Source organism: Myxine glutinosa, chromosome 2 (assembly GCF_964187855.1).
Source record: "Myxine glutinosa chromosome 2, kmMyxGlut1.1, whole genome shotgun sequence".
Lineage (NCBI taxonomy): Eukaryota > Metazoa > Chordata > Myxini > Myxiniformes > Myxinidae > Myxine > Myxine glutinosa.
This window is the reverse complement of record NC_136262.1, coordinates 49470659-49494693: the sequence shown is the minus strand read 5'-3', so window position 1 is coordinate 49494693 and position 24035 is coordinate 49470659. Positions and strand designations below refer to the sequence as shown.

At 47.8% G+C, this 24035-nt stretch overlaps 1 protein-coding gene across 1 annotated transcript in view; it reads left to right on the top strand.

Moving 5' to 3' along the window:
* The window catches only part of CACHD1 (cache domain containing 1), a 154137-nt gene that overhangs the window by 112723 nt on the left and 17379 nt on the right, over positions 1-24035 (top strand). Inside the window, exons 14-20 of the mRNA XM_068108228.2 lie at positions 1124-1266; positions 9599-9780; positions 9899-10009; positions 10838-10963; positions 11111-11210; positions 11358-11474; positions 13327-13487. Coding sequence (XP_067964329.2) covers positions 1124-1266; positions 9599-9780; positions 9899-10009; positions 10838-10963; positions 11111-11210; positions 11358-11474; positions 13327-13487 — 940 coding nt within the window. The remainder of the gene's footprint in view (positions 1-1123; positions 1267-9598; positions 9781-9898; positions 10010-10837; positions 10964-11110; positions 11211-11357; positions 11475-13326; positions 13488-24035) is intronic.

Sequence of the window (24035 nt, the reverse complement as noted above, 5' to 3'; positions counted from 1 at the left end):
TATTGTCCTAACCTACAGGGTGCCAACTATTTTATTTGCATTTTTAATCTTCAGTACTTTGCAGAGGTTTCCATTTGTTAAGTCGGTGATCATTATTGTACAGGCCAGAGCCCCCTCTACCCTCCCTACCTTCCCCACACTAAAGTGTTGAATGATCCTGGTATTAGATTTACACAATATTCCCAAAGTGTAAATCTTGTGCTGATCGTTGGTAATTCTGGTTGGTAATTCTGGCTGGTTCATGGTGAGTAAAAAATGAACTTTTATTTTGGATCTAAAATAAAATGAAATTATAAATACAAGAACTGTGATGTCAGCACGTTTAAAATTATGCAATTTTAACTCAACGTCTACTTTCGTAAGATAATACAGAATACCGTATCTTACTTCAAGCTTAAACTCTGAGCGGTTAAAATGGCAACTATTTTCGGGATCAAGAAGAGCTTTTGGGAGCACACTTGAATTGCGTGCGGATTGGAATGTAATGCTATGTTCCTGGTCCATGTTTGGAGTTTGGTTCCGTGTTTTGTGAATGACCATATGCACTTCCCTCTCGGACGGGATCGACTGTGATCTCGCGAGAGCGAGATGTTAGGCCTTGGCCTAACAAGTAAAACAGTACATTACATGGACTAAAGTTATTTTAAACAGTATCACGGTATTTTAAACCATTTTCAATGGTTGCTCGGAAAGAGGGCAGCATGTAGAATCATACTAAATGAATCCTAAGACTTAAAACAAAACAACCTTTATATAATTCAATAATCACTCGCAGTTCCCAATCAAAAAAGATTTCGTGCCCGCAAAAAGGGGGAATACGCAAAGCACAGGACCGCAAATGTAGAAGCAGGTCGCATTTTGTTAACCGCGAATACGCGGGGTCCATAAAACTGCGAATGTCGGGGTCCGACAGTATATCACGATATCTCAAAAAGTTATGGACGGATTTGGATTTGGACGAAACTCGGTGGGCAGGTTAGGTGTGTGAGAAGGACGAATCTGTTTGATTTTGGTGAAGATCTGAATCCGGATACAATAATTTTTGTGCATGTTATTTGAGTGTGTACATTATTTGTTTGTAAATGGCATACAAACTGCTTTACTATATTGTACTAATGTGCAGACAGCAGTACAGTGATGCTATCTGCGGGAGGATTTTCGGAGCCAAACCAACACCTTCGCACTGCAGAGACGAGACGCGTGGCTGAACATTACACAGCTTACCTCAGTGATGGAACGAGACTTATTGCCAATCCCGGCCTTAGGGTGAATCATCTTCGACCCTTTCATCCCTTCATTCTTTTCCCTATAAGTTTCATTCATTTTTATTTCCCTTTTACCATAATGTGGTACTTGATCGTCTTCACTTGTATTTTAATATCTATGGACCTGCACTTGAACGTGTTCAAATCTTATCTTACCTGTTGGACATCTGTAAACAATGTTGGCTATTCATCAGACGCATTTCATCTATCTCTCTGTGTTCCCCACAGATATGTTTCTGCTAGACTTTTGTTTTCCCCTTATCTGTATCCACTTGATACAATTTATCGGAATTTTTAATATCATCAGCTTTCTTTGCTACACCGATGATACTCAGATCTACCTGTCCATTGATCCTGATGATTTGCTCATTTCCACCACTCTGGATTCCTGTTGAGATTTCCTGTTGAGATGCCCGGTTGCTCAGTTTGGTCGGGCAGCCAGCGCGTAGAAGAGTCGAGGTAGTTCCATATGCTTCCCAATTCCTAATAGTGGAGCTCACTGTGTCTTGGGAATTTTCAATACTAGAAATTGTTTTCTACCCTTCCCCAAATATACAGTATGCCTCCTCACAATTATATCTTGGAGTTATATGGACAGTTCATTGGACTTCATGGTAGAGTTTACATGCACTGTCAACTTCTGTTCTGACATACACTGTCAGAACTGTGGGACCGTATATAGAAAGGTGTATTTCTTTCTAAATGATGTACAATCGGTTGAATTGGCCACAGATTGACTCAGTGACAAAATAAATCTCAATTTAATCCATTTTAAATTGATGCTCGAACACAACAAAATGTGAAAAAGTCAAAGGGTGTGAATACTTTCTGAAAGCACTGTACATAACCCCAATAAAGGGACAAATCTGCCCATTTTAGAACTCCCATGCATGGACAAAACATTTGATATCAATGAACATTCACCGAGACACGAGGTAAATTTGAATTGTGCCAAGCCAGAATACGTCTGCTCTGTTTTGCTCGTCCATTTCCCCTCAATCCATTATTGCATGTTCCAGACTCTTCTGGTTCACTACAACATGATCAATCTAAAGGTTTCCCTATGGACACCTTGTTACGACTTTTATCTCCTTTGAGTTTATCAACTTGCACACATTCCCCACACACATCAACACCTTCACAGGTTTTAATAGGTGAGGCTGATGCACTTATCGACCCAGTCATCGATGATAGCGAGCACTCCATCTCTTCCCTTACTCCAAATGGCACCATACCTGACTCTACTCATGAGAATGCCTCAATTCCGTGTTTGTTTCCAAATCGTTTGTACCCAAACCATCACCCCCTACACCTATCATACCCTCTTGTACATAACTGCTCGTGGATACCGTATCTTTCCCACGTGAGAAGGTGGGGAGGTTTCTGGCAAACCTCGACTTTGATTCTGCGACAGGCCCAAATGGCCTCAGCTCATGCGTTCTAAAAACCTACTCATTGCTCTTGAAATCCTGCTGCTCTTGCTCATTCTCTTTCTGCTCTTCTCACACTATCATTTGGCTCTGAATTTGGCAAATTGTATGGAGTCAAGAGATGTTCTTTTTCTTAAGACTACCTGGGGTAAGGTGTTTTGTGAACTCTCATTCTCTCTGGGTCAGTTTCCGTCTGCCTGTAAGTTAACCAACATCACTGCAATACACAGACATGGTGCAAAAATGGATCATCCTAACTACAGGCTTATTAGCTTGCTTCCAATCATCAGCAAGGTCATGGAATCTATCTTTGAAGTTGACGTCAAATCCTTCCTTTTCTCAAACGACCTTATCTTAGGTCATCAATTCAGATTCAGACCCAGTCATTCTATCTTGGCCACGCTGCTTCAGCTCTCCCAACAATGGATGGAGACCCTTTAATATCAGACAAGAGATCAAAGCCGTCTCACTGGACATGTCTCAGGCTTTCAATACAGTCTGGCGTCCCACCTTGCTCTCCAAACTGTCTTCCTATGGAATCCAAGGCCAACTCCTATCATGGATCATTGACTTCCTCCAATCCCGTATTCAGCATGTAGTTCTCAACGGGATCCTCTCATCTCCTCACACTATCAAGGTTGGAGTGATGAAGGATTTTGGTGATCAAGCATTCTTCAGGCTAGCGTGACTCGGTGCTCTCCGCGCGCCTCACCACACGTCGTTTCAGAGGGATAGGCATCTTTGACCATTTCGGTGTCTTTTGGGTCTTCGGGGTCATTTGTGTCTTCAGGGCCATTTGGGTCTTTAGGGTCTTTTGGATCCTCTGGGCCTTTAAGGGTATTTTGGGTCTTTGGGGTGTTTTGGGTCTTTGGAGTCTTTGGGGTGTTTTGGGTCTTTGGGGTCTTCAGGGCGTTTTGGGTCTTCAGGGTGTTTTGGGTCTTCGGGTGTTTTGGGTCTTTGGGTGTTTTGGGTCTTTGGGGTGTTTTGGGTTTTTGGGGTCTTTTTGGGTGTTTGTGGTGTTTGTGGTGTTTTGGGTCTTTGGGGTGTTTTGGGTCTTCGGGGTGTTTTGGGTCTTCGGGGTGTTTTTGGTCTTTGGGGTGTTTTGGGTCTTTGGGGTGTTTTGGGTATTTGGGGTGTTTTGGGTCTTCAGTTGCATTTAGGGCTTCAGGGTGTTTTGGATCCTCTGAGCCTTTATGGGTATTTTGGGTCTTTGGGGTGTTTTGGGTCTTTGGGGCTTCAAGGTCTTTTGGGTCTTCAGGGGCTTTTGGGTCTTTTTAAGGGTCTTTTGGTTCCTCTGAGTCTTTAAGAATCTTTTGGGTCTTCGGGGCCATTTGGGTCTTCAGGGTCTTTTGGAGCCTCAGGGCCTTTAAGGGTGTTTTGGGTCTTTGCGGTATTTTGGGTCTTCAGTGTATTTTGGGTCTTCAGTGGCTTTTGGGTCTTCGGGGTCTTTTGGGTGTTTTGGGTCTGCGGAGTATTTTGGGTCTTTAGGGTGGTCTTCTTCAGGGTGGTTGGTGGTCTTCAGGGTCTTGGGGGATTTAAAAGGTCGTCAAAGGTCTGAGGGGTCTCAGCAGTCCAAACGTAATTAAGAGTTCACGGACTGTGTTTTGGGTGTTAATTTAATTTGAAGAAGAAGAAGATGTTTTGGTCGCATATAAACATAACCATATACGTTTGCTCTATTATAATAAGATATGCTCCTCAACTTTTGGAAACTTTTCAAAGCCTCATCATTTCCTTTATTTAGCCTCTCTTTAAACTTAATCTTTACCGTTTTTATCTCTTTCTCTGTAGATCAGTGATTTGAGAATTTGCTTCCAAATGTAAAGTGCTATGTTGAAGGAACTGCGCTCCAACGCGAGTCGAAAGAATTGACGCGACCAAAGACGGAATTCGTCCGAGTTGCTTTATTGAAACAAAACAGCTCAGGTATTCTGACAAGCCCGTTTATCGGGCAGCAATATATATACACATTTATGTCGGGAAGTTTGCCCGGCAAAAGCTATACCGGGCATGCCCGGGCGTGTTTGGCTGCGGCCTGGCAAGTCGAGGCTGGGCGTGCCCGGGCGCTCTGGACGAGCCCTGGAAAGGCGATAGCGGGCATGCCCGGACGCTCTGGGCGAGCCCTGGAAAGGCGATAGCGGGCATGCCCGGACGCTCTGGGCGAGCCCTGAAAAGGCGATAGCGGGCATGCCCGGACGCTCTGGGCGAGCCCTGGAAAGGCGAGAGCGGGCATGCCCGGGAACAGTGAGTCCGGGCATGCCCGGGAGAGGCGCGTCTGGCCGTGTTCTGGCCGGTGCAAGGCGATTGTGTGCATCCAGCGGTAACCGCTACACACGCCCCTCCAGAATCGACCTGCACCGGCAGGGTCAATTTAAGGGGGGTCCGGATGACCCGGCCGAAGCGACCCCTGGAGGGTCGTGGGGAGGGGTCTGACGTGGTGGTGGGTGGTCGAGCGGGGGGAACTGTGGACGGGGGGCGGCCTCGCCGCGGAGGAAGGGCCAACCGTGGTGGTCGGTCGACGTCCATGTGCGCCGGTTTGAGGCGGTCCACAGAAATCCGGTCCGGCCGGCCGCCGAAGTCGACGATGAAAGACTTGTCGCCCCGTCGCAGGACCCGGAAGGGCCCGTCGTACGGCGGCCGGAGTGGCCCCCGGTGCGCGTCATGACGCACAAAGACGTACTCCGCTGTGCGAAGCGCCGGGGGGACGTAGGACTGGGGGCCACCGTGGCGGGACGTCGGCACGGGGGCAAATCGTCGGGCGGCCTCCTGGAGGTCCGAGCGCTGGCGAGCGGCGGACCAGGGACTGGTAGCGTCGGGCACGAATTCGCCCGGGACGCGGAGCGGCTGGCCGTAGACGAGCTCGGCGGCGGACGCCTGGAGGTCTTCCTTGGGGGCCGTGCGAAGGCCCAAAAGGACCCACGGCAGCCGGTCGGCCCAACCGTCGTCCTGAAGGCCGGCCATGAGTGCGGCCTTCATGGAGCGGTGAAACCGCTCGCACAACCCGTTGGCTTGGGGGTGGTAGGCCGTGGTGCGGTGCAGCGTGACCCCCAATGAACGGGCGACCGTGCCCCAAAGCTCAGACGTGAACTGTGGGCCGCGGTCGGACGAGATGTCCGCTGGTGCGCTGAAGCGCGCGACCCAGGTGGCGATGAACGCCTGCGCCACGTCGGCGGTGGTGGTGGAGGCGAGGGGCACGGCCTCCGGCCACCTGGTGGTCCTGTCCACCATGGTGAGCAGGTGGGTGAACCCCCGCGAGGGGGGCAGGGGACCCACCAGGTCCACGTGGACGTGGTCGAAACGCCGTTCAGGCACGGCGAAAGGTGCCAGCGGGGCCTGGGTGTGGCGGTGGACCTTGACCCGCTGGCAGGCCGTGCAGGCGTTGGCCCAGTCGCGGATGTTTCGTCGAAGGCCGTGCCAGACGAAACGCGCCGACACCAGCTTCTGAGAAGCTTTCCGGCCCGGGTGAGAAAGGCCGTGGATGGAGGGGAAGATGCGGCGCTGCCAGGAAACGGGCACGATGGGGCGAGGCTGGCCCTGGGAGACGTCGCAGAGCAGGACGGTGCCCGCGAAGGGAATGTCGGCCAGGCGGAGGCCCGTGTCCGCCGCACGGAGTGCCTGCACCGAGGCGTCGGTGGTCTGGTCGGCTGCCATGAGCACGAAGTCCACGCCGAGGTGGACCGCGTTCGCGCTGGCCCGAGAAAGACAGTCGGCCACGGCGTTGTCTTTGCCGGCGACGTGCCGGATGTCCGTGGTGAACTCTGACACGGCGGAGAGGTGGCGCTGCTGGTGGGCCGACCACGGCTCCGTGACCTTAGCCATTGCGTAGACCAATGGCTTGTGGTCGACGAAAGCCGTGAACGGGCGGCCCTCCAGGAGGTGTCGGAAATGGCGAACGGCCAGGAATAGCCCGAGCAGCTCGCGGTCGAACGTGCTGTAGTTTAACTCGTTCGGCCGGAGTTGCCGGCTGAAAAAAGCGAGTGGCTGCCAAACCCCGTCCACCCATTGCTCATGGACGGCGCCCACCGCGTAGTTGGAGGCGTCCGTAGTGAGGGCGATGGGCGCGTTGAGCACCGGGTGAGCCAGCAGCGTTGCGTCGGCGAGGGCCCGTTTGGCGCTGGCGAAGGCCGCGTCCATGGCCGCGGACCAAACAATGTCATGCTTGGCCGGCTTGCCCCGGAGGGCCTCGTAAAGGGGCCGCATGAGCTGAGCAGCACGGGGCACGAATCGGTGATAAAAATTCACCATGCCGAGGAACTCTTGGAGGGCCTTGATGGAACGGGGACGCGGGAACGTGGTGATGGCCTCGACCTTGGTCGGCAGCGGCACGGCCCCGGTCTTGGTGATGCGGTGGCCCAAAAAGTCAACGGTCGTCGCGCCGAAGTGGCATTTGACCGGGTTGACAATTAAGCCGTGCTCGCTGAGGCGACCGAACAGTGTTCGGAGGTGGAGGAGGTGCTCGGCGCGGGACGTGCTGGCGATGAGGATGTCGTCCAGATAGACGAAAAGAAACGGCAGGTCGCGCAGCACGCCGTCCATCAAGCGCTGGAACGCCTGGGCCGCGTTCTTGAGGCCAAACGGCATCCGCAAAAATTCGAACAGGCCGAACGGCGTGATGACGGCCGTCTTCGGGACGTCGGCCGCCCGGACAGGTACCTGGTGGTAGCCCCGTATCAGGTCAATTTTCGAAAAGATGACCCGTCCCGCCAAACGGGCGGAAAAGTCCTGAATATGCGGGATCGGGTACCTGTCGGGGGTGGTAGCGTCGTTGAGACGGCGGTAGTCACCACACGGGCGCCATCCACCCGCCGGCTTTGGCACGATGTGCAGTGGCGAGGCCCACGCGCTATCGGAGCGCCGCACGATGCCGAGGTGCTCCAACGCGTCGAACTCGGCCTTCGCCACGGCGAGCTTGGCCGGGTCGAGGCGGCGGGCCCTGGCGTAGACCGGCGGGCCCGTAGTGGGTATGTGGTGCTCGATCCCGTGCCGCACCGCGACGGCCGAAAACGTCGGCCGCGTGAGGGCCGGGAATTCCGCGAGCAGGCGAGCGAACTCGTTCGCTGCCGGGAGGGCGCACGCCAGTTCGGTCGGCGCGGAGCTGCTCATCGTGCACGCCAGGGAGCTGAAGGTCTCGGCGTTGACAAGGCGACGACGTTTGACGTCGACCAGCAGCCCGTGCGCGCAGAGGAAGTCGGCGCCCAGCAAAGCCATGGGGACGCAGGCGGTCACAAAAGTCCATTGAAAACGCTGGCTGCCGAAGCAGAGGGTGACGACGCGTGGGCCGAAAGTGCGTATGGCCGAGCCATTAGCAGCGACCAAAGAGGGGCCGCAAACGGCGTCCCGCCTGTCCTGCTCGGAGGCGGGTATGACGCTCAGTTGGGCGCCGGTGTCACACAGGAAACGCCGCCCAGACGCTTTGTTCCGAATAAACAGCAAGTTGCCCGAGTGGCCGGCGCTCATGGCTGGGAATGAACGCCGGCCCGGCCGTTTCCCGACCTGCCGAAAGTGCACGGGGGCCGGCACGTCCGAGCCTTGTGTCCGAACCTGGCGTGGTAATAACACCACGCCTGGTCAGGTGGAGGCCCCGGCCGTCGTGTCGGAAGCGGGCGGTGCGGCGTGGCGGCCGCCAGTTGCACCGGCAGTTCGGCCTCCAACCGCGCAGGGCGCTCAGGTGTCGTGGGCGTCGCCTCGGACGGCGGCGGGCTCCAGGTAACCGCGCCGATGTGCTGGCCCACCGAGGAGATCTTATCGGCTTCCCTGGCGAGGGCGCGGGAATCCGTGATCAACGTGCCAGCCAGGGCGAGGCGTACCGGGTGAGGCAGCTGGCGAAGGAACAGCTCGCGGAACAGAAAATCCGGAGAGTGCTCACCGAGCAACGAGAGCATATAGTCCATGCGCTCGGACGGGCGCGTGTCGCCGAGCTCGGGCAGAGCGAGCAGGCGCCGTGCGCGTGCTGCCGGTGAGAGGGCGAAAGCGTCGAGGAGGAGTGTCTTCAGCGCGTCGTATTTGTCAGCAGCCGGCGAGTGCTCGAGGAGGCTCAAGGCGCGGGCCGCGGTGGCGGAACCGAGCGCCGCCACAACATGGTGGAAGCGGGTGTCGTCTGCGGTGATGCCTCGCAGGGCGAACTGAGAGTCCGCCTGAGCGAACCAAACAGCCGCGTGAGCCTCCCAGAAGGTAGGCAGTTTAAGCGTCACTGCCGTATCCATGTCGGTAGGTCACCAATGAAGGAACTGCGCTCCAACGCGAGTCGAAAGAATTGACGCGACCAAAGACGGAATTCGTCTGAGTTGCTTTATTGAAACAAAACAGCTCAGGTATTCTGACAAGCCCGTTTATCGGGCAGCAATATATATACACATTTATGTCGGGAAGTTTGCCCGGCAAAAGCTATACCGGGCATGCCCGGGTGTCAAGGGCGAGCCTTGGAAAGGCGAGTCTGGACCTGCCCGGGCGTGTTTGGCTGCGGCCTGGCAAGTCGAGGCCGGGCATGCCCGGGCGCTCTGGACGAGCCCTGGAAAGGCGATAGCGGGCATGCCCGGATGCTCTGGGCGAGCCCTGGAAAGGCGATAGCGGGCATGCCCGGACGCTCTGGGCGAGCCCTGAAAAGGCGATAGCGGGCATGCCCGGACGCTCTGGGCGAGCCCTGGAAAGGCGAGAGCGGGCATGCCCGGGAAAGACGAGACCGGGCGTGCCCGGGAGGTTCGGGCGTGCCCGGGAGAGGCGCGTCTGGCCGTGTTCTGGCCGGTGCAAGGCGATTGTGTGCATCCAGCGGTAACCGCTACAATGTAAGAAATTGATTGACTGATTTACTCTCATCATTTACTCATCTCTGTTACATTTTTGCCATCAGTGTTACTTCCTGGCTGTTTTTTTTAATATCTGATCCATTTTGTGTGACCGTTACAGCCTGGCGTACGTGCTGATGTTATGGCGACAGGATTGGTGACTGGGTCGTGGCCCAGTCTTGCTGTAGAAGGGCCTCTACGAAGCTATGTTGTCCGGCGCTATGTCGCCACACCCGGAGGTGTACTCCGCATCTTTCCAGGCACTCTGGTAGCAGCTGGACAAGAACCACAACGACAACAATGGTATAACGGCCTGGATTTATTGGCAGATGTTTTGCTTGTTTAACAAGGCCAAGACCCCGGTTTTTTGGGGGTTTTTTTGTGCAGCTTATTGATCTCACTTGGTGCTTCATATTGACAGGTACCAACAAGCTGTTGCGAACCCAGGGAAGATCACACTTTCCGGCCCTTTCCTTGATGCTGGTGGGGCTGGCTATATCATCACTTTGAGTCATACAATCCATGCTCCAAGGTATTGCTTGTTGACTTTATGCCACCATTTCACACCCGGTCGTGTCCCACACCCCCAATCTATACGGTCACAAGGGTGGCCCTTAAACGGGGTGAATATTTTAAAATTAATTTGATTGTTCTCATGGCCTAAATGTGATCCTCTTTGGTTAGAAACACTGCCATCAAAATTTCATACAAGTCTGTTTATATTTAGAGGTAGTCCAGGCACCTTCACGAATCAAGATTATATATATATATATATTTTTTTTTTTTTTAAATATTTCTCGTCCATATATGTGATAATTATTCATAAGCATGTTTGATCAAACGGTGTTTATTTATTTCTGTGATACATACTGTATTATCTGTGATATGTGTTTTTAGTGTTACGTGACCTCAATCACATGGCCTACAGGGGGAAATGTTCAAGGGTGCTGGACTACCTCTAAATATTTATGAATTTAGCTGACATTTGGCCTGGTTTGTTTTCAGGGCAAATGGACCAGTTGTAGTGGGTGAAAGCTTAACATTTCAAACTTTCAAAAATAAGGCCACCCTAATGGTCACCCACAACACCCCTAACCCAACTATTTACACCTCGTATCTCTCATCCAGATGTCCACACCCCTCACCCATATAGCCAAGCCCCACACCCACTGCCCCTCCAGTCATGCTCTGCACCCCACATCCAGCCTCTCGCACCCTGCGTCCCTTGCCCAAGCCTTTGCTGAAGTTCATACCTCAAGCTCCCAAGATCATAATTAAAAAAACTAAACCTGGTTGCTTGGTGTAGTTGGTGTAGTTGCTTTTTATTGACAAGCTGTGCTTTTGAACCTGCTTTTTCCAGTTCTGAGGTCACTCCCGGCCAAGTCATTGCTGTCATGGCAATGGACCTCACACTTCGCTTCTTCTACCGACTTCTTTCGATTGCAGTCCCCGCTTGCCGAGCATCAGGACCTGGGAACAAAATCAGGTGGAGACATTTCACTTACCATCTATCATTTTGACCCTTCTCTTTTTAACTATGTACTCTCAACTACTTTCCGTAACCTTTCATCTTCACTACCATTACTGTTATTTTAAATCCCTAACACACTGATTGCTATGTTTACCTTTGCAGGTGTTTCATCATGGAAGACAGGGGTTACCTCGTGGCTCATCCAACTTTGGTGGACCCTCATGGTGATGGTCCTGTAGAGCAACAACACCTCACCCACAAGGTAGTGTGTTGAGCAAATGGTGGGAAGTGAGTAAGTTTTGATTTTAGGAGAGGGTGGTAGAAGGGAAGGGGAGGGTGTATGGTGCAGAAGGGGGAGTGGAATTTGCCTGTAATTTTTGACTTATCAGACAGCATGTGTGTTTGTCAGGAACCTCTGGTGGCAAATGACATCCTTAGTCATCCAGGGTTTGTGAAAAAGCAACTTTGTAACCGTTTGGGAGACCGCACGATCCAGCGTTCCTACCGCTTCAACACCAGCTTGCCGGTACGTCTTCTTTCATTTCCTTCTGCCCTGCTGTTGTAGTCTTATCCTTGTTACTTGCAAAATCGAAGATTTTTCAAGTATATTGGTCGGTTGCGTTTGTGGTTCTGTCTGTCTGTTTGTCTGTTTGCTTGTCCGTTTGTCACCAGCCTACAGGTCACAATTCTAATCCGATCGTCACGAAACTTCACCAAGTTGTATAGGTCGTCCCAATTGAGAAGCCTATTGTTTTTGGGGGCAAAAGGTCAAAAGGTCAACATAGGCCAAAGGTCACCAACATTACCAAATTTCTAAAATCCTCAATTTTCATCCGATTGACTTGAAATTTGAAGAGGACTTGCAGATCTGGTCACTGAATTCAAGCACCAAGTATTTTTGAGGTCAACTTAGGCCAAAAGGTCAACATAGGCCACATTTCTAAAATCCTCAATTTTCATCCAATTGACTTGAAATTTGAAGTGGACCTGCATATCTGGTCACTGAATTCAACCACCAAGTATATTTGAGGTCAAAATAGGCCAAAAGGTCAACATAGACCAACGGTCACCAACTTTGCCAAAATTCCAAAATCTTCAATTTTAATCCGATTGACTTGAAATTTGAAGAGGACTTGCATATCTGGTCACTGAATTCAACCACCCAGTATATTTGAGGTCAACATAGGCCAAAAGGTCAACATAGGCCAAATTTCTAAAATCCTGAATTTTCATCCGATTGACTTGAAATTTGAAGAGGACTTGCATATCTGGTCACTGAATTCAGCCACCAAGTATTTTTGAGGTCAACATAGGCCAAAAGGTCAACATAGGCCATATTTCTAAAATCCTCAATTCTCGTCGAATTGACTTGAAAATTGAACAGCATTTGCACATTGTCACTAATTAGGGAAACAAACTATTTTTGAGGTCAAAAGGTCAAAGGTCAACTCAAGGTCAACATTCCAATATCATTTTTTCATCTGAAAAATCGTCACTTTTCTTCCTATTGACCCGAGCTTTGATCAAGATTGTCAATTTTAATCTTGATGAATGAATGATCGTTTCAAGGCCATTTTTCCCCGCTAGAGCGGGGGTTAGCCTTGCACGCCCCATGACAATCATGGTTCCCTATTTGAGGCAATGTTTTTATGGCCGGATGCCCTTCCTGACGCCAACCATTGGTCATGCTCTTACGATGTGCAGGGATACAGTGTACCTATTCTAAATTGGGGTACACACCGTGATCATTCATCCCAGCAAGCTGGTACTCAATTTGCAGACCTCGGAAGGATGACAGGCTGAGTCAACCCCCCTGGTGTTAATTCAGCGATAGATCGGGATTCAAACTCAGGATCCTAGGATCCCAAGCCGGCACCCTAACCGCTAAGCCAACACCAGGCTAAGCCAATTTTAATCTTGATGAAATGGACAATTTGCTGTATGAATGGAAATTGCTTGGGGGGGGGGGGGGGGGGGGGAGTGAATGACTGATCCACTCCAAAAATTGCCATTAAGCAAATGCAGACATTATATTGCATCAGACACACCACAATTGAGAGAGGACATAAAGCTGCCTGTCTCATTTCCTTACACGCATTAACATCAAAATCTCAGTATAATTTGAAGAAGAATCGGCCTTTGAGTTTTTACCCTGGCAAACGTCAAAATTATTACCTTCTGGTTTGCATCATTATTCATCTATGATCATCACAATGCCCATGTCATCAGGGTTTTTGGGGAACCACATACACAGAGGAGATTTTGTGTCTTTTCATTATTACTGGCTTTTCTGCCGCTACTCATCAGATCGTTTCTGTGAAGACTGCATATTTATCAGTGATTTGTGCTGCGAATGAGACTACTCATGTTTCTGGCAGGGAGAACTCTCTAACCTCCTCCACGGCAGCCACTGCTCACGTTACCTGCTCACTCATTTGCCTGGCTCCAATGCCTTTGTTGCCGTGGTGAACGAGAGCTGTGAAGCGCTGGCCTTCTGTGCATGCAGCATGGTTGATCGTCTGTGCCTAAACTGTCACCGGTAACCCGAACTGCAACTACGGAACCACTTGTAACAACTTGCTTCCTCCACTTACCATATACAGTGTGTGTGTGTGTGTGTGTGTGTGTGTGTGTGTGTGTGTGTGTGTGTGTGTGTGTGTGTGTATACACATACTGTGCCATCTCCCATCAGAAAGTATTCACACCCCTCAACTTTTTTCACTTTCTTTTGTGTCACCGTCTGAATTTAAAAATGGATTAAATTGAGATTTTTTTGTCACTGGTCTTCACATAATAACCCATAATGTCAAAGTGGAGGTCTCTTTTAGAATTTTTTTGATAATTATATTTATATATACAGATATATATACACATGTGTGTGTGTGTATGTATGTATCTATATATATATATATATATATATATATATATATATATATGTACAGTTGTGGCCAAAAATATTGGCACCTTTGCACTTTTTTCAAATAACTCACAATTTTCTCGAAAAATACGTTTAAATTGACAAAAGTATTTGGTCTCCACAATTCTTTATTTCACTGTTAATATTACAGAGCCTTTGTTTTTGGTTCAGAACTTAATACATCCTTTTAAATTAGAAAATAAAAAGAAATGGCATTGATAAAATTATTGACATCCCAGACTTAATATTTGGTAGCACCACAGCCTTTGGACAAAATAACTGCAGTCAAGTGCTTCCTATAGCCATGAATGAGCTTCCTACACCTCCATACTGGAAGTTTGTCCCACTCTTCTTGTGCAAACTGCTCCAGTTCTCCCAGATTTGAAGGGTGCCTTCTCCCAACTGCTGTTTTCAGATCTCCCCACAGGTGTTCAATGGGATTTAGATCTGAACGCATTGCTGGCCCCTTCAGAACAGTCCAGCGTTTTGTCTTTAACCATTCCAGGGTGCTTTTTGAAATGTGTTTGGGGTCATTGTCCTGCTACAAGACCCATTACATTCGATGGAGACCCAGCTTTCTGACATTGGGTTGAACATTGCACTCCAAAATACCTTGGTAATCTACTAATTTCAGGATGCCATTCACACATTCAAGGCACCAAGTGCCAGGGGCAGCACAACAACCCCAAAACATCACTGAACCTCCTACATGTTTGACTGTAGGGAAAGTGTTCTTTTCTTTGAAGGCTTCATTTTGTTTTCTGTAAACATAGAGATAATGTGCTTTGCCGAAAATCTCTAATTTGGTCTCATCTGTCCACAGCACATTCTCCCAAGAGGATTTTGGCTTGGTCAGGTGTGTTTTAAAAAACTCCAGTCATGTTTTCTCAGCAGTGGGGTCCTCCTGGGTCTCCTACCATAGAGCCCCCTTTCATTGAGTTGGCGACGGATGGTGCAAGTTGAAACTGTCATACCTTGTGTCTGAATCTGTTTGGCAGTTGATTGAGGTGCTCTCTCCACCATTCGAACAATCCTTTGCTGCAATCTTTGATCAAGTTTTCTCTTGCAGCCACGTCCAGGGAGGTTGGCTACAGTGCCATGGGCCTTAAACTTCCTGATAACATTGTGTACGGTGGACCCAGGAACATCAAGGTCTCTGGAGATGGGCATTTAGCTTTAAGATTGTCCATGCTTGGCTACATTCTTGTGTTCTGACCTCCTCAGACAATTCTCTGGTTTTCTTTCTTTTCTCCATGCTCATTGCGGTACCCACAGTGACACAAAACAGCATAATGGCTCCTTTTCTCATTCAAACTGGTTGAATGAGTGATTTTTATATTGCAGGAAACTGCAACTCACCACAGGTGAGTTCAATTCCAAAGTAAAGGAGAATCACCTGCTTGAAATCTAATTATTTCTATCAATTTCGAAAAGGTGCCAATAATATTGTCCGGGCCATTTTAGGATTTCTTTGTGGAATAAGCTAAGATTGAGTAATTTTTTCAGCTTTTTTTTGTTTTCTTCCACTGCAAGCCAGACGGAAGCCAAACAGTTCAATCTTGGTTTCATCAGACCACAGAATCTTGTTTCTCACAGTCTGAGAGTCCTTTAGGTGCTTTCTTGCAAACTCCAAGTGGGCTTTCATGTGTCTTTCACTGAGGAGAGGCTTCCGTCTGGCCACTCTGCCATAAAGCCCAGATCGGTGGAGTGTTGCAGTGATGGTTGTCCGTCTGGAAGTTTCTCCCATCTCCACACAGGATCTCTGGAGCTCAGCCAGAGTGACCATCGGGTTCTTGGTCACCTCTCTTACCAATGCCCTTCTCCCCCGATTGCTCAGTTTGGCCGGGCGGCCAGCTCTAGGAAGAATCCTGGTTGTTCCAAACTTTTTCCATTTAAGAATTATGGAGGCCACTGTGCTCTTGGGAACATTCAATGCAGCAGAATTTTTTTTGTAGGGTTCCCCAGATCTGTGCCTCGACACAATCGTGTCTCTGAGCTCTGCAGGCAGTTCCTTCTACCTCATGGCTTGGTTTTTGCTCTGATATGCATTGTCAGCTGTGAGACCTTATATAGACAGGTGTGTGCCTTTCCAAATCATGTCCAATCACTTGAATTTACCAAAGGTGGACTCCAATCAAGGTGTAGAAACATCTCAAAGATGATCAAGAGACATGGGAGGCACCTGAGCTCAATTTCAAGTGTCGTAGGAAAGGGTATGAATACTTATGTGAATGTGATATTTCAGTTTTTTCTTTTTAATAAATTTGCAAAACTTTCTAAAATCCTGTTTTCTCTTTGTCATTTTGGGGTATTGAGTGTAGATTGATGAGGGAAAAAATGAATTTAAACGATTTCAGCATAAGACTGCAACATAACAAAATGTGAAAAAAGTTAAGGGGTCTGAATACTTTCTGAATGCACTGTATATATAAATATATATATATATATATACTAGCTTGGCTCGGCTCGCTACGCTCGCCTCACCAAGCGTCGTTACTGAGAAACGGGCTTATTTTAGCTGAGGATAATGACTGTACCTGAGTTGCTGTGTTGTCATGATTTACACCAATCATAACACAACAACAACAACATGCATTTTAAGGCCATTTTCCCTGCTAGAGCGGGGGTTAGCCTTGCGGTCCCCATGACAATCTTCTCCATTTTTCCCTATTTTCTGCATCTCTCCTTGTTAACCCCCTTGCCCGCATTTCTTCTTTCACCATCTTTAGCCAAGTCTTTCTCGGTCTTCCCCGTCTTCTACTTCCTTCTACATTCATTTCCATCACTCTTCTCAACCAGTCACTTTCATCCTTCCTCAACACATGACCAAACCATCTCAACCTGTTCCTCTTCAAAGTAATAATCACAGGCTCTATTCCCATCATCTTTCGCAATTCATCATTTGTCTTCCTCTCTCTCAACGATACTCCGCACATCCGTCGAACCATTCGCATTTCCACCCTTTCCAACCTTCGTTGCTGCTCTACGTTCATTACCCATGTCTCGCTCCCATAAATCATAACACTTCTCACACATGCAGCATACACCTTTCCCTTCAGCTTCAACGACACTCCCCTCCTCATCAGCACGCCACTCAGTTCCCGAAACTTCTTCCATGCACATCTCACTCTTGCAACCGTTGCCGAGTCTGATCCACCTTCTTCATTCAGCATGTCTCCAAGGCAGCAAAATGTTTTCACACCTTCCAGCTTTACGCCGTCTCCAAGATCCAACTCAACATTTCCTCCATCTGCAGCTCCCTCTGTGCACACCTTACATTTGAATGTAGCTGCCACACTGGATAATGACCCTCTCAGACCACTACATTTTTGATGAACCCATTCAGCGCACATTGTACATTGAATGGAGTTCACTCCGAGACCCTTCCTGCACACAGCACATGGCCACTTCCCAGTTCTTTCCACCTCACCACATGCTTTACCACTTGCCATCACCTTCGTCTTTCCTACATTCACCTTCAGACCTTTTGTCTCCATACATTCCTTCCACTTGTTCATCTTTTCCTTCAGTCCATCCATACGTTCCGCAATCACCACCAGATCATCTGCATACAACAACTCCCACGGTAAACTCTCCTTCAGGTTCTGAGCCAGCACCTCCATCACAGCTACAAATAGTAGTGGACTTAGTACCGACCCCCTGATGCACTCCCACCTTCACCTCAAACTCACCACTGTTCCCGTCCTTCGTCCTTACAGCTGTGCGCGCTCTTTAGTACATTGCCATCACTACTCTGATCAAGCATTCCTCCACTCCTAACTTCCTCAATACCCATGTCAATAGTTCGCGTGGAACCCTATCGAATGCTTTCTCCAGATCAACAAACCCAAGAAACAACTTCTCCCTCTTTTCCATGTACTTCTCCTGCAACTGCCTCACAATAAAGAGCGCATCTGTCGTTCCTCTTCCTGGCATAAATCCAAACTGCATTTCGTCGATCTTCACCTTCTTCCTTATCCTCCTCTCCAACACCCTTTCCAATACCTTAATTCCATGCTCCAATAACTTTATCGCTCGGTACGAGCCACGCTCCAGAGGGTCACCTTTCCCCTTGTATATAGTCAGGCAGATAGGTGTAACAATTGTGGGTTTATACGTACAAGCATGAAATTTGGCACAGTCATAGATAATAGTCTAATGAATAATTCCAGATATGGACCCACCGCGAAAACGTCCTATGGTAGCCGTGGCGGCCATTTTATAAAATGGCCGCTTTTAGTTACGACTGGGAACCAAATCAGATCTATTGGTGTGTCTAGAGAGTTGTGCAGAGGTCAGAGGTGATGCTCCAAAACCAGATACTGACGTCACTATCCTTGACGGGGCAGTGTTGGTGAACGTTCTGAAACCAGTTGCTGCCAAAACCTTTGATGATTGTGCGCTGAAAGTATTCTTGCCACACATACAAGGTCACTTGCAAAGAGCCTGTCGTGTGGATATAGTCTGGGACCAGTACCGTGACAACAGCCTGAAATCTCAAGCCAGGGACAAACGTGGGAAAGGCATTCGAAGGAGAGTTGACGGATCCACTGTTCTTCCAGGAAATTGGCAGCAGTTCCTGAGAATTGATGCAAACAAAACAGAACTGTTTGCCTTCTTGACAAAACACATCACACATCTTGTATCAGATAAGCAGATAGTCACCACGGATGGTTCAGATGTGACGTGCATTCCCGCACGCGACACCAGTCATCTTGCCCCATGTGACCATGAGGAGGCTGATACACGAATGATGATACATCTCGCGGATGCAGTCCGTGATGGATTTCAGAAAATTCTTCTGCGTACGGTGGATACAGATATAGTGGTATTGGCTGTGGCAGCAACAACCAAACTCAAAATCCAGGAGCTTTGGGTGGCCTTTGGGACAGGCCAGCACTTCAGGTATATTCCAGCACATGAAATTGCAGCATTCCTCGGACCAGATAAGTCACAGGCCCTCCCGATGTTCCATGCATACACAGGGTGTGACACAGTCTCGTCATTTAATACACGGGGCAAGAATACAGCCTGGGATACCTGGAAAGTATTTGACGAATTGACGCCAGCGTTAGTTCATCTCTCCACGGGGACAGCAGACATCTCTGATGACGTTGTGGCAGTGCTCGAGCGGTTCACCATTCTTCTCTACGATCGCATCAGCAATCTCGTCAACATAGACGAAGCTCGACAGGCACTCTTCACGAAGAAAGGACGAGCCATGCAAGCTATTCCCCCTACCAGAGGAGCCCTGGTACAACAAATCAAGAGGGCTGTGTACACGGGTGGCCACTGCTGGGGAAACATGCTCAAGGTTGTTATGGATCTGTCCTCACCTGGGGATTGGGGATGGATCGATCCCCACAACTGGAAACCCCTGTGGTCCATGCTTCCTGAAGCCAGCATTTCATCAAGGGAGCTGATTTGTTGTAAATGAAAAAAGGGTTGCAAGGGACGATGCAAGTGCAAACAAGCTAGTTTGAAATGTACCGCTTTGAGCCAGTGTGGTGGAGAAAATTGTGACGTATAAACAAGATCAAACTGGAACTATCTAGTAATATAAGTTACCGTTACAGTGCTTGGTGGGTTAATTGACATTGCTGGCAACACAAATGCAAATTGTGGTCATTTGGAGAATACAATTATGGCATATATGTGTATCTAGAGTCATTTCATTAGAACATAAAGAAGCATTTGTGTCGTCCGGTAAAAAATAATCGCGGTCAAAACGGCCATTTTGTAAAATGGCCGCCATGGCTACCATAGGACGTTTTCGCGGTGGGTCCATATCTGGAATTATTCATTAGATTATTATCTATGACTCTGCCAAATTTCATGCTTGTACGTCTAAACCCACAATTCTTATGATGGATACACCTATCTGCCTGACTAATAGAGGGACAAGGGTACGCAGTTCCCAATCCACTGGAATGCGGCCTTCTTTCACCACCAGATTACAGATCTCTGTCATTCTCTTCACACCCCAACTTCCTGCTGCCTTCAACAGATCTCCCACAACTCCCGTCGGCCCTCCCGCTTTTCTACTCTTCATTGCTTTTATCGCTTCCTCAACTTCCTTCTCAGTTATCTTCTCTGCCGGTCCTAAAACTGGGTTACTCTCTATGTTGCCATCCCATTCATTCTCTGTATTCAACAGCATTTCCATATATCTTTTCCATCTTCCTTTAATTCCATCTGGGTCGACAACGATTTGTCCCACTTCATCCTTCAAGCAACTCACCCCCATCACATCACACCTCTCTTTCGCTATCTGCTTTGCAATCCTGAATACCGCTCTCTGACCCTCTTCCGAATCCAAGCTTTCTCCGAACATTTTCTTACATGCCTCCTGCGCCTTTGCTACCTTTTTCTTTGCAGCCTTCTTGGCTGCATCATAACTTTCATGCTCTGCTTTTTCTGCTCCCGTACCCTTCGCCTTCTGCCACTCCTTGAACTTCTTCCTCTTCTCGTCAATCCTCTTTCCAACTTCCTCGTCCCACCACCATGTTTCCGAGTGCCTCGGTGGTCCTTTTGTCCATCCACATACCTCACCAACCGCTCCCAACAGACTATCTTTCATTGACATCCAACCACGTTCAAGCTCAACCACATCATCCTCTACCATGCTCAGCCTCTCTTTTAATGCCTCCCTTACTGTCACCTCTTTCAACCTCCACACCTTCATTCTCGGTTGGTACTTCACCCGCCGAGTTCTCCCCGCACCTTTCACCCTTATGTCGCAGACAACCAAGTGGTGCTGTGAAACAGCCTCCTCCCCCGGGATCACCTTTGTGTCCCGGAGGTGCCCCCTATCTCGCCTATGCAAGATCAGGTAGTCAACGGTTGTCGTTGACCTACCTGACGTGTATGTAACAAGCTTATTACCCTCTTTCTGGAAATGAGTATTACAAATCAACAAATCAGCTCCATCAGCAAACTCTAAAATCCTTTCACCTTCTCCATTTCTCACACAATATCCGTAACCCCCATAAACTCCCTCAAAACCGTCCATACTCCTTCCCACATGTCCATTTAGGTCTCCTCCTACCACAACAACTTCCTCATCTTTCACGTTTTCCATCAGCTTCTCTATCGCACACCAGAACTTGTCCTTCTCTTCATCGCTCCGACCAACCTGTGGAGCATATCCCGAGATGACGTTCACCAAGAGCTTTCCAATCATCATTTTCACCATCATCAATCTATCACTCACTCTCGTCACACTCACCACACTGTCTACAAACTCCTCAGAAAACAGGACACCAACACCATTCACGCCCTCCGGGCACCCTTGCCACACAAACTTGTATTTCTGTCCCTGCCTACCCTTCACCATTCTCACACCACTTCCCTTCCATCTCGTCTCTTGCACACAACATATGTCCACTCTTCTTCTGATCAATACTTCCACCACTTCTCCTGATCTCCCTGTCATTGTCCCTACATTCCATGTCTCAAACCTCAGAAACCGATCTCCACTTCGGGCTGTACCCTGCCCATATGTAGTTGTAATTGTCATGGTTCTCTTTTTGAGGCAATGTTTTTATGGCCGGATGCCCTTCCTGACGCCAACCCTCTTAGTCGCCTCTTACGACACGCAGGGATACAGTGTACCTATTCTAACCAGGGTACACACCAGGATCATAATACAAATATGTATGTACACACCTCACCAACTGGGATCATAATACATTAAATACAAATATGTACACACCGGGATCATAATACAAATCACCACCAAATCATAATAAAAACAATTATTTTGCACAAATTTATTTGTCGTGTTTGTGATATTACATTTTTATAAGCAATTTAGGTTGAAGATTTAGGTTGAAAAAATACATACAATTCAAAAAAGAACCCCTCAGCACATACATACGGGAGGGGTCGGTGCCGACTGGAAGTTTGGGATGATTACACCTCACCATCACGTAATTCAAAACGCCTCACCACCACGTAATTCAAAACACCTCACCACCACGTAATTCAAAACACCTCACCACCACGTAATTCAAAACACCTCACCACCACGTGATTTAAAAACACCTCACCACCACATAATTCAAAATACCTCACCACCACGTGATTCAAAACCAGCACCACGTTATTAAAAACACTTCACAACCACGGAAACAAAAGTTTCAGGGAGTAGTTCAGTGACAACAGACATTGCCCAGATATGTAGATATAGAGATAAATCACTGTCCCTGAGTTGCTGTTTTGTCATGGTTTACACCAATCATAATTCAAACAATCATAATGCACAAATATATTTGTAATATACGTGATATTACATTTTATAAACAATTGAAGTTGAAAAAGAAATCCCAGAAAAAAAGAAAATTGGAAAAATTTTCAAAAAAAATATGCTTAGGACATACCGACGGGAGAGATAGGTGCATACCAGAAGTTTGGTAGGATTTCACAAAAGTTTGAGGTAGTAGTTCAGTGACAACACAACACAGACACTGCACAGATATATACAGTCACGTGAAAAAGTAAGTACACCCCATGAAATGTTTTGACTTTTTCAACATATTTCAACATACAGCTATTTGATCTTCATTTCAACAATATTGATAGATAAAGGTGATATAATATAACAAATATCATGAAACATTTACATTTTGTAGTCCATTGTATAATTTAAATAAACATAAATGCAAATTTCGCATGTGGAAAAAGTAAGTACACCCCTACATTTATCACTACTTCAAATACCTAAAATTAGAATCAGGTGCACCAGCTCAGGTGCAAATGATTAGAACATCGTTAGAGAGGATCTTGGAGGAACCTGTCTTATTTAAACCTCAGACATTTAGTTTGGTTTGCTCTTTGTTGTTGAAGTGTGCGGCATCACCATGCCTAGATCAAAAGAGCTCTCTGAGCGCTTCAGAAAGAAGGTTATAGATGCCTCCGAGTCTGGGAAGGGATTTAAAAAGATCTCCAAACAATTTGAAATCAATCATTCGACTGCCGGAAGATCATCGACAAGTGGAGAAGATTCCAAACAACTGCCAACTTGTTCAGGCCAGGTGGCCCCAGCAAGTTCAGCTCAAGAGCAGACCGCAAGATGCTGAAAGAAGTCTCTAAGAACCCCAGAATGTCATCACGAGACCTTCAGGTAGCTCTTGCCACTATTGATGTCAAAGTGCACGAGTCTACCATTAGAAAGAGGGTGCACAAATTTGATCTACATGGGAGGTGTGCCAGGAGGAAACCTTTGCTGTCCAGAAAGAACATCAGGGCAAGACTAAAGTTTGCCAATGAACACCTAGGCAAAGACCAGCACTTCTGGAACAATGTGCTCTGGACAGATGAGTCAAAGGTAGAGCTATTTGGCCACAGTACCAGAAGACATGTTTGGCGAAAACCAAAGACAGCATTTGACCACAATAACCTGATACCAACTGTAAAGCATGGTGGTGGAAATATTATGGTTTGGGGCAGCTTTGCTGCATCAGGGCCTGGGCAGCTCACCATCATAGAATCCAATATGAATTCTTCATTGTACCAGAGGGTGCTTGAGGATAATGTGAGGCCATCTGTCAGAAAGTTGAAGCTCAACCGAAGGTGGACCTTGCAACATGACAATGACCCTAAACATACCAGTAAATCCACCAAGGAATGGCTGAAAAGAAAGAAATGGAGGGTTCTGGAATGGCCAAGTCAAAGCCTGGATCGAAAACCCATCGAGATGTTGTGGGGGGATTTGAAACGAGCTGTGCATGCAAGAAACCCCTCAAACATCGCACAGCTGAAAGAATTCTGCATGGAGGAGTGGGCAAAAATTTCTCCCAGTCGATGTCAGAGACTGGTAGACAGTTATAAGAAACGCGTACTTGAGGTTGTTTCTGCCAAAGGGGGCAATACCACCTATTAGAGCCAAGGGTGTACTTACTTTTTCCACATGCGAAATTTGCATTTATGTTTATTTAAATTATACAATGGACTACAAAATGTAAATGTTTCATGATATTTGTTATATTATGTCACCTTTTTCTATCAATATTGTTGAAATGAAGATCAAATAGCTGTATGTTGAAATATGTTGCAAAAGTCAAAAATTTACATGGGGTGTACTTACTTTTTCATGTGACTGTATATAGATAAATATATATATATATATGTATGTTTGTATGTATATATGTATATATATATATATATATA